This window comes from Cyphomyrmex costatus, unplaced genomic scaffold (assembly GCF_001594065.2).
Source record: "Cyphomyrmex costatus isolate MS0001 unplaced genomic scaffold, Ccosl1.0 scaffold14, whole genome shotgun sequence".
NCBI lineage: Eukaryota > Metazoa > Arthropoda > Insecta > Hymenoptera > Formicidae > Cyphomyrmex > Cyphomyrmex costatus.
Genome location: NW_017275390.1, coordinates 1049956 through 1061661, shown reverse-complemented (window position 1 = coordinate 1061661; position 11706 = coordinate 1049956). Strand labels below are relative to the sequence as shown.

Genomic DNA, 11706 nt, shown 5'->3' with positions numbered 1-11706 from the left:
CAAGGTCGTATAGTGCAGGCCTCTTTCACCAATGCCGATTAACTTAATCGACGATTAGTCCATTGGAATTGACCAATCGCATTTATCATTTAGTTTCGACGACAGACGCGATTGGTCAATTCCAATGGACTAATCGTCGATTAAGTCAATCGGCGTTGGTGAAAGAAGCCCTAAAGCCGTAATCACATTGAGGATTATTTCTCAACCAATCGGAACAAAGCAATCGGTGACTGCTTTGCTCTGATTGGTTGAGAAATAATCCTCAATCGTCGATCACAATCGCGCAATCGCTAGTGTGATTACGGCTTAAGGCTGGAAGTCACATTGAGCGGAAATCTACAGCGGAACGGAACAGCGAGACCAATCACAATCGCAGAAAGTAAAGTAGCGGAGTGATTGTAGAGTTCTGATTGGTTTCACTGTCCCGTTCCGCTGTAATTTCCGCTCAATGTGACTCCAGCCTAAAGCCCATGGCACATAGAAAAAACGTAAGACCGTAAACGTAATCAGTAAGCGAATTGACCAATCACAGTTGAGACGTAAGCGACGGCCGCTACTTTATTCTCTTAAACTTTGCTCATATGAGCAACAAATTCAGATATTACCATATTTCGATAGTGCATGTTACGAGGAATATTTTCATAGCAAATACATACGAACGACAATTTCTCTGAGCAATGTTTAAGAGAATAAAGTTCTCGGCACGGGCGCCGATCCGTATAAACAAATCATTTTTCACGCTTCAGAGTGAGCAACAAATTCAGATGTTGTCATGTTTCGATGGTGTATATTACGAGGAATATTTTCATATCAAAAACATGCAACCATCATCAACCTTTTATCAAGATTTAAGATCTTAAATGCACGGTGCGGGAACGACTGGGATAAACTATAATTGTTTTTTATGTTATAGTTAGCAACAAATATTCGAATATCGATAGTAAATGATGTGTAGAAGAATTTGGCTACAAATTCATCGAGCAACAAATTCTGTGCTTGAGTCGTCAATCTTTCTCTTCCCGAATTATTTACGAATAATGCAATATGTGAAAAAGCGGGCGAGAGAGAGAAAGAGAGAGAGAGAGAGGAGAATCACGGAATAAGGTCTCTGCTGGCTCGGCGCGTGTCTATCGTCGCCGGCCCGCCGCGAGTCTTTCTTTTTAGTAGTAGAACAAGCACCGACGGATTGATAGTCTGTCTTTATCTGTCTAACGGATCGATAAACATAGACATAGGGAAGATTCGAACCAAAAAGTCGTGGACATTACCGACACGATCGTGGACATTGGCTACATAGTTCAATGTCCACGTTTTGTGGATATAGAGGCGCTTCAAAATAAAGTTGGAGTTGCATCTAAATCGCGGACATGGCCGCTCTCAGGTTCATCCATTCGTTTACAAGCTACAGTTGTTGAATGAGCTACTCTCGCCTTCGTAAAAAAAAAAAATGGAAGAACAGGAATATCGCATCTTGATCAAAGGTTTTTTTTTGATGGGAAAAACTTCTGAACAATCATTGCAATTGTTGGATTTATGTTATCCCTCAGCATCTGCTCCTTCGAGAACAACAGTTTATCGGTGGTTTAGTGAATTTGAAATGGAAAGGCCAAAAGAGGCTACGAATTTGGAAATCGTAAAGCAAATGCATCTAATCGTTTTGAGGGATCGTAAAATAAAGTTGCGCGAGTTAGCTGAGGCCGTAAGCATCTCAAAAGAACAGGCGGGATACATTTTGCACGATATTTTGGGGATGAAAAAGCTATCGACGCGATGGGTGTCGCGTTTTCTGAACCTCGGCCAAAAAGAGATACGTGTTTATTATGCAAAGGCCGGTTTGGCGTTGTTTCAGCGTCATCGAGCGGACGTTTATCAACGTTTGGTGACGTTGGATGAAACGTGGGTCCATTACCATACACCTGAGTCCAATAGGCAGTCTGCAGAGTGGCTGGAAAGCCACGAAAGCCGACCAAAGCGGCCAGAAGACCAATGCTCGACCGAGAAGGTTATGGCCTCCGTTTTTTGGGATACGCATGGCATAATCTTCATCGATTACCTGCAGAAGGGAAAAATAGTTACGGAAGAGTATTATGCAGCGTTATTGGACAAACTGAACGACGAAATAAAGAAAAAACGGCCCCATATGGCGAAGAAAAACGTTCTGTTACTTCTCGAAGCGTCATCACCACACATGTCCTTGAAAGCGAGGATCAAATTGGATCAATTACGATTCGAAATGATTACTTACCCATCGGATTGTCCAGACTTGAACCCCAGCGACTATTATCTGTTCCCAAACCTCTATCGGTGGCTCCAGGGAAAGAGATTCAGATCGGATGAGGAAGTCATCGCGGAAATTGAGGCGTATTTCGAAGGCTTGGACGTTTCGTACTACAGAAAGGGAATCGAAATGTTGGAAAATCGCTTTACCAAATGTCTCGCCCTCGAAGGCGGCTATGTTGAGGAATAAATATAACAGTGGCCAAAAAACGCTTGTTTTCATTAAAAATCCCGGGACTTTTCAGCCCATGTAGTATAACGTGCGTATAGCCTCGTCTCGACAGCCGCTCGTAGCTTCGTTGCTTGTGAATTTAAACATGTGAATTTGCGATGCATACTCGCGACGAGTCAAGATCGAAGACTCGCTCGCTTCGGTTGAATCCGCTAAAATTCGGTCATTATCGTATTGCCAATACAGAGCACGCTACTTGACGGGGACATGGCCCGATTGGTCGGTAAAGCTGATTACAAACTCAATTGCGCCACGGATGTGATGTTGCTAAACTCAATGCTACACGTGCACAGAAATACATTTTCATCCGTAGGTAATTGAAGTGGTTTGATGAAAAATATATACAATTGTAATAAGTATAATTCAATATAAGGTGATGCTGGACCCGCTTGTATTATAGATAGAATAGATTTCTAATTACAATTAAATTATTACATACATCAAGAAAACATTTACATACATATTAAATAAGCCATTAAGTAAAACGTTACGTACATTTCTTGTTCTGCTATATCTTATAATCGCTTGAATGTGAGATTATGTACAATTAAATCGTATTTCTCATGCTATTTCTCTGTAAAATTAAAAATCATAATTAGAAGGTCTCATGATACTCTTATAAATTAGCCAAATACGGAAAAGTAATTTTTTTTGTTTGCATATATGCTTGCATTCGTTTACATACAGTTATTATTATTATTATTATTATTATTATATAGCCTTTTATTTATATTTTTTATTAGTTGTGTTCTCACGGTTCACACATATACGATCCTTAGATTTAATATTTAAGGGATGCTGGAGTATTTACATATATGTAAATACTCCAGCATCCCTTAAATATTAAATCTAAGGATCGTATATGTGTGAACCGTGAGAACACAACTAATAAAAAATATAAATAAAAGGCTATATAATAATAATAATAATAATAATAATAACTGTATTGTGTGTACTGTTAACGTTAAAATATATAACGATTGAAACTTGATCTTTGTTTTGCTTAAATAATTTAATGTAAATTTGTATGTATATACATATATATATATATATATAAAATACATATGTGTATACAAATATCTAATACAGATACACATATAATACATATATATACAATATATTAAATGTGTATATATTGTATATAGTATCTATATGAGGCATAATGAAAAATAATCACTCGGTGGTACTACAATCTTTTTTTGTGTATAACTTTTTTTTGGAGGGTGGACAAACAGTGGACAAACGAATGCAATAATAATTTTATCAAAATTTGCATTTAGGGGTGCCGACTTCTCAGAGTAGCTCTGTGAAAAAAATGCAAATTTAAAAAACAATTAATTCGAAAAAAAATAGAAGGAAAAATTTGCCCACGATCAAATTAGTCTTAAGAATCATCAAATAAATCTAAGTTTTTATGAGAATTTCTTTTTTAAATTAAACGTGTCATACTTTAAAAAATTAATAATTTTTTACATTAAATTAAAACAAAATTAAAAAACACTTTCGAAACATTTCTTGATACTTTTTTTTAATCTAGAGAACAAAACACAATTAAAAAAAAGAATGTTTTATTTGGATTATTTTTCGCAAAGTTATAAGCATTTAAAAATTGCTAATTTCGAAAAATGCGAATTTTGAAAAAAAAATGCATATCTCATAACTATGTTGATAAAGAAATTCGAAAAAAATTATGGTAGCTTCTTGGGTACTATAATATATCAAAATTTCAGCCAAATCAAAAATCCAAAAGTTTTCGAGTGGCAACACTTGGAATGGAATGCTCCATATACCATATATATATATATAAAATTTTAATAGCTTTATTGAACTGCGCATCGAAATTTTTCCCGGATTTACAAACGCAGCTAAATTACATGAAATAATGTTAATTAAATTTTGATGATCAATAGGCGTCTATTAGAGAAACTTTAATATAATATTATAGAAATCTGTAGATAAATTTATTTATTGCGAAAAATATCTCGCATGGGACCTATATAAATGTTTAATATCGATTTTGAATGATGAAATTTTGTTAGGGAATAAGCGAGGGAATAAGTTTTCTTATAGGACAAAAAAATACTCTCGGTGGTTTACCATTCTTTCTAACAATAAGATAAGATGAAAATTTTGGATCTACCGGTTCTCTATACAACATAAGGCGAGTTTCTTAATTCATCGATTATAATCAATTGCATGATACGCAAGTGCAACATGTGTTGCATCTACGCATCATGCGATTGATCAATCGATGAATTAAGAAACTCGCCTAGTAGACCAGTGCGATGTCTGCTTTGTCATTTTCGCTCTCTTATTTTATATGATGTTAAAATAATCGATATCAGTGCTATAATATAAGAACTTACAACAATAATTACGAGTACGTCTAATTCGATCCTTATCTATTCCATCCGAAATTTTATCTCAAAGATCTTTTTAATTTTATCTCATTTATTTTTATTCTAAATGAGGTTTATGAGACATATATCATTTACGAAATATCAAAATGTGTGTGATTTATGATTTCTAGATTAAACAGATACAGTTATATTTTATCATTATGACATACTACAGATGTGAACTTCAAGACATATGTCAGACAGATGTTTCAGATTATATAACTTACATATCTCTTTTTAAAAAAATTATAACGTAATTTAATTTTATGCCTGACTTACTAAAGTCTACACCTTTATATCCTTGATAATATAACCCATGCGAAGTTGGCTATTCAACTCTTGAAAAAATTAACTTTCTATAGCTAATTTGATTGCTCATCGTTTACACATATATGCACGTTTTGAATTTTTGTTTGCACATTTCTAGCAAAAAAGTTATTAAAAAAAAAACTCAAACCCTAAAAAATTTTGCTAAAAAATTTGTCACTTCACTTATACCAGTTATTGCGATGAATATTAATTATTATTACTAAGGTTTCGGTATACCGATTATAGTTTAATTAGCTATAGGACACTTTCACGAAATGCAAGAGATCCGGGTTCGACTCCTGGCCGTGGTAATATCTTTCTCAGAACAAAAAATTATTATTTTCAGATTTTAATATATAGTTTAACATTGATATAAGATGCATCAATTAATTATTAAAATGTTAATCTGTTTAATTCGTGATAGTACTGCAGTGACATTCACGCGTCACGCGATCATGTCACACACACACACACACAAGGTTATATTTTTATTTTATGCACATACGGCGTCGCGACGCTACCGCGCCGCTTGATCGTGACGACGAAAATTATATAGAAGTAAGAAAGTACAGTATCTATATAATATAAAAATTCATAAATCTATATAGAATGTCCAATTAATAATTTCCCTAATCGTTTATTATTTTGACATATTTAATATTTTATATATGTGTTTACCATGTCATATACTGTATAATAGGAGAGAACGTTCTAAATCGGACCGTGATTCAAATCGGACTTTTTTAATTTAAATAAATACGGTTAAGCAGATTTGCGAGCTATTTATAATGTATGAGAGTCCTCATAAGACACCGAACATGTGACAGCAATTTGACAGTACTCTATATTATAACGTTCATAGAGTAGCAAATATGTATTTTCGGCTATCATGCTAATATTTTTTTTAAATAGATAATCCTTGTAAATCATTATTTAAAAGATGTTAAAAATTTGTTTGGTAATCGATTTAAGATAATTAAAGAATGTAGAATTCAACAAATATCAAAAGTTTTGTGATTATATTTTTGCGGTTTATTTTAAAATTTATTCCAATCGTTCGAAAGAACCCGTGTCCAAATCGGACCTATACGAAAACACTAAAAAGACGAGTAAGCCAGCTAATTCATCGAAGAAAGAAGGTTCGCCACAACCTGCTTTTAATACAAGGTGATCGACCGACCTGCAGATCTGGTCTATTAAGGAACACTAAATCAATAAAATATCATGTGTCATCAGACTCAGATTGATGGAATTTTTTATTTAATTCTAATAATATAAACTGTATATTTATCTTTGAGTCTTAAATTGACCCCCCAGGGTCAATAAGACCCCCAGGCGTCTAAGGCAGGCTCCCACTACCAATGCCTTACTGACGATTTCAGTAGGTAGGAGCCGGGACGAAACACCGCGGTAAATGACAATATGTCACATATAGGTCCACAAGGGGCCAAGAAACCAAATAATGAAATATTCTTCAAGATATGTACACATATTGGACTATAAGTACTTTGTTGCTTGTGTTTTGTTTAATAGACTACTACTTTATTGTGTAAAGACATACATATATAGATATTTATCGATATATTTTAAACATAATTATATATTATATTTCAATAACAAACATATACTATGTTATATTTTATGAACTAACTCAAAAATATTAAGAAAAAAATGAGGAATAAACCTTTTTAGAAGTATAATATACATACCTTATTCTTGTATAATCAATTATATTGCATTAAAATAATTGCATTTTAATAAAATTTTAATAATTCAAATTGTTTAACTCATTTTCTGAAAATTTTTCTTTTTAGAGTTGTAGCAAGTATAAGTAATGAAATGAAAGTGAATTGTATATCACAAATTCCATAAAATCTGTTTTGCGAAATGTATTTAGATATTATAAACGCTATTCGCAAACGCATGATTGTATAATACATCAACAAGTAATTTCTGTTTTGATATAATTTTTATTCATTTCATATTCTATACAAAAAAAAGAGTCCTTCAAAGCAGATAACAAAATCTCGAAACATGTATGATATATTGATATTGTAAATTCTAATACTTATATTAACTTTATCTAAATTTCTAAATCTACTGAACTAATTCGGTTATCGAAGCATATTATAACTACGAAACTATATCAAGATAAATTATCAAAGGATTATTGATTTGATAAAATAAGTGAATAATTTCAAATGGCAATAAATTGTACCGATGCGATACAATTAAAAATAAATGTTCCTTCTAAACTTTATTGAGACATGCAGTAGCAGTTGACCTGGCCTTCGCGACTTCCAAGCGCGCGGTCGAATAAACTTTATTCAGACAATCACTATTCTGTTGAATGACAGTTCTAGATGCGTTTTTAGCGGTAGATTCAGAGGAATTGGCATTTTTCTTTAAATTTTTTACGTTAATTTTGCTTATCCCATGCTGTGTTTTAATACAATTGTATAATTTTATTGTGTCGATAAGTCGCGAATTTTGTTTGTAGCAATCCAAAACGATGTTGTCCAATTCCTTTATCAGCTCGTGTCCGATCTATAAAGAAAATTAACATGAATTTAATGATTAATCACTCAATGGAAAGTAGGTGTGATATGTGCGATTGCAGAAACCTACTGTGATAAGCTGATCGTTGTAACAAAGTTTATCGTTAATAGATCTTTTAGCGTCATCTTGGCATTGTTGAGTTTTAGTATAGGCTGTGCGATAGCTATCGCTGATAAGACGAAGAGCGATATCATAGCATGGTTCAGCATGCTTACCTCTCGCCTTGGCATTTTCTACCTCTTTCTAAAGATAAACATAGCAACAATAATTAAGCTAAAATGTATTATGTTTTTATTTATATTGCTTTATCAAATGTTGTGTTTTATATAATTATTGAGAGTATCGGAAATGTATATACTGATGAATACTGTGATGGATGTAGATTCGAGATATTTATACTTATCTTATGAAAAACATTTAAAATTAATGGTTACTAATATTTTCAGTACAACCACAACATACATAATAATTGAATACAATATATATCAAATAAATTTGATATATATATTGTATTCAATTATTATGTATGTTGTACAATATATATATCAAATTTATTTGATATACATATATTGAATACAATACATACGTATATATTTTTGAAAATCTGTCAAATTCATATAGCTTGATCATAAACCAATGCGATCAATACTATACGTACTTACATGTATCGTATTGAGTACCGAATTGGCGTAGTTATTGTACTCTTCCATTGATTGCAATAAATTTTTCTTGACTGTCAGTTCTACGTCTTCCTGAACGTTTTCGTGGATACGTTTGAGTTGTTGTATGATACTTTCCACATCCATTTTCGTTTTCCACACTCGACGTATTACAATATCCAAAAGAGTTGCATCAGTCTAAGATCAAAAATAAAAATAATATTAATAAATTCTTTGAACAAACATTCTTCGTACCATTCAATTAATATGCATATATAATTTTAATTAGATTTATGATTATCGATGAAAGATGATATAAAGGAAATTTTATTCATTTAAGAAAAAATATTTAGATTCACTCATTTAAAATTGATTCTTTTTTTTTATGACAATGCTTTTAATAATTTTCTTTTTACAATACAATTTTAATGTTAATGTAATAATCTTAAACTTTAAATTAATATTCTACGAAGACAAAATCTACTAAAAATTATCGTCTATTAATAATTTTTTAAAAAAGAAGAAAAGCTCACGATGCAAAGTACAGCTAAAAAGCATAATGCTATGGCACTTCTCATGTTTGCTTGTTAATTTCACTCGAGAATCATTCAATTGTTGCCAGAAACTAACTGACACAATCGATAGTTGCACTCTTTTATATATTTAACGTCTTAATATAAAACATGAGATCTTAATAAAATATCATATATCTTAATGGAATATTATAATACTTTTACTTTGACAAGTTAATAGATTTTATCCGAGAGATAACACGGAGTATAATCCACGATAAGGCACGACTTATTACAATCAATTTCGAAAATTTCCTCAAAATACGATGAATGACAGTTGTAAGCGAATAAGGAAATGTATATCGATAAATAACATTTGTTAATAATTTTTTAATAATTTTTATTTTTCGCAAGTATATCATACATAACAAATACCTTTAAAAATATATTGTATAAAGCACACTATTGACAATCGAAACTTTGCTTCGATATAAATGCATGATATTATACATAGAGCATATATCTTTGTCAAATTAATTGCATTGATTTCTCGAGATGCATTGTTTTCTCTCGGAATATCATTTTGAGTGTAAACCGTAATCGACAAATGCTTAGACTCTTTTAAGCTTAAGATTGAACTCTGTTCAGTTTTTTTTATTTATGACGTTTCGAATGCATCTAGAGTTTGACATCATTGCGCCTTGGCTTTCGAAGCGCGCCAACAAGTAAGCGTTGCTCAGACATTGGGTAGCCTGCAGAATGACATAGTTGGACGCTGGCAATGCGTTGTACTCGATATATTTGGCGTCCTGCTCAAACTCCTTTACGGCGTTATTGATTTTCCCGAACTCATTAAGGAAGCAGCTCTGCATTTTAGTAGTATCGTCGTCATAGCAGTTGAGGACAACATCATTTAATTCTTTTATCAACTCGTATCCAAGCTGTCGAGGAAAATTGACACGATTATTATAATTAAATTCATGGTAATTACATTCAGGTCGCAAAGAGATTTGATATGATCAAATAATAACACAATGAGAACCTACCGACTTGAGGCTATCGAGAAACCCAATGCTACTCCCAATGTTCTTCTCAGCAGATTCTTGACATTTTGTAGCAGATTGATACGCTGTGTCGCCATGCTCGTTTATAGCCCAGAAATTAGTATCGTAACAGTATTGTGCATCTACCCCTTTAAATTTAGCGTTATTTATTTCCCTCTAAAATGCAAAGGTATAAATGACTAGTAATACTCATTTGATATGTTTGCAAATTTAATTTGTGACAAATTTGGCTCAATTTTATATGAATTATGAAAACGAAGTTATCGCCTGATATCTGTTTTTAAAAAACGATTGGCTCTAAAACACTACATCTCAAGTAAGCACTACCAACAGTAACATATATAACATCATAAATGTGTAATAATAATTTTATATTCAACAATTATTGTTACAGTGTATATACATCTTCTATTATATTTATACGTATATTGTTGAGTGTAAAATTAAGATATTAATATTATATATATTTTATTGTGTGATGTGTTTATTACTTACTGATGGATCGTTTTTAGTACAACACAAAATTTTATAATATAATATACATATATATACATTTTTTCATAATATTAAACCTAAAAATATTTATTCGGTGTAATATGATATATTATAAAATATTATTTAATAACAACCGCGTACGTAATTAATTACGAACAATAAGTGAACAAAATAAAGGTGTGAGTATCTCGATTGCAAAACGATTCTAATTATTACTCACGCGCATCGAGTCGACCAATAGATTAACGTAATCTCTGTAATTATTTATTTGTTGATTCCATCTTTTTGTAACTGTCAATAGAGCATCCTCTTTAGTATCAGCCTGGACACGTTCAATTCGTTGTACGATACGTTCCACATTCAATATCGCATTTTTTATTTTTATAAACTGCTCATCTTCTAAATAGGCAAAGTCTATTGGAATTATGGAAGCATAAACCTACGAAAAACGAATGCCATATGATATATTAATGATATTTAAAGAAAGTGTTATTTCGAGCAATCATGCATTTTTTATACATCTCGCTGATTTAGACTAATTTCAGTTTAGTCAACGAGACTACAAGACAATAAAAATGTAACTTTAAGCGATTAAAAAAGCAAATTAAACAATTCAAAGCATTTTATCAAACATTCGTTCCATTAAAAATGGTATTATATGTTAATTAAACGTTTATATCTATTTTGGACATCTTTTTCACGATCTTTTCTCAGAAAGAAAAGATAAGAACTTACGGTACAAAATATAGCCGAAAAGCACAATGCTATAGCGAATTTCATGCTTGCTTGTTGCGGTATCACTTGGGAGTGCCTGTGTTGATACGCGAATTCGAGTAACTGATAAGTACTACATTAATTGCGCGCCTTTTTATATATAATAGGTATGATAAAAAAAAGCATTCGGAAGCTTTGAAAGATGGATAAGAGGGGAGAATTAACGAGATAAGCCATATTCCTGCTTAATTATATCAATGTCGAAGAATGTCTGATCTCAAAGATATCGAGTCAAAAATATGTAAATATCCTTGTTATTCACATTTTTGTCACTGACTAGTATCTACTTTTGTCTTATTTGAATTTTTTTAAATCTAATTATAGAGTTTACTTGAATATTATATGATCACACAATGTTCCTTCTTTAATCTTGTAGGTAACATTTTAATAATAAAAGGATTGCCGAGTTAACACGTGACCGTGGAT

General features: G+C 31.9%; 2 protein-coding genes across 2 annotated transcripts; one reads left to right on the top strand and one right to left on the bottom strand.

Annotated features, from left to right (window-relative positions):
• The first annotated feature begins 1415 nt into the window (after window positions 1-1415).
• On the top strand, window positions 1416-2562 carry LOC108783034 (histone-lysine N-methyltransferase SETMAR-like). Its single transcript, XM_018551472.1, has one exon. It carries the CDS (start codon window positions 1448-1450, stop codon window positions 2465-2467), a length of 1020 nt encoding a protein of 339 aa, XP_018406974.1. The 5' UTR covers window positions 1416-1447; the 3' UTR covers window positions 2468-2562.
• Window positions 2563-9476: 6914 nt separating this feature from the next.
• On the bottom strand, window positions 9477-11316 carry LOC108783036 (uncharacterized). The gene is made up of 4 exons (XM_018551474.1): window positions 11242-11316; window positions 10727-10945; window positions 9994-10167; window positions 9477-9888 (listed from the first exon to the last, which is right to left on the bottom strand). Exons 1-4 carry the CDS (start codon window positions 11284-11286, stop codon window positions 9592-9594), a joined length of 735 nt encoding a protein of 244 aa, XP_018406976.1. The 5' UTR covers window positions 11287-11316; the 3' UTR covers window positions 9477-9591.
• Window positions 11317-11706: the final 390 nt, after the last annotated feature.

Coding starts and splice junctions, on each gene's coding strand:
- LOC108783034 (XM_018551472.1), top strand. CDS start 1,448: ATGGAAGAACAGGAATATCGCATCTTGATCAAAGGTTTTTTTTTGATG.
- LOC108783036 (XM_018551474.1), bottom strand. CDS start 11,286: ATGAAATTCGCTATAGCATTGTGCTTTTCGGCTATATTTTGTACC. Junction 10,946..11,241: donor TTTCGGCTATATTTTGTACC/GTAAGTTCTTAT, acceptor CGTTTTTCGTAG/GTTTATGCTTCCATAATTCC. Junction 9,889..9,993: donor TTCTCGATAGCCTCAAGTCG/GTAGGTTCTCAT, acceptor TTTCCTCGACAG/CTTGGATACGAGTTGATAAA.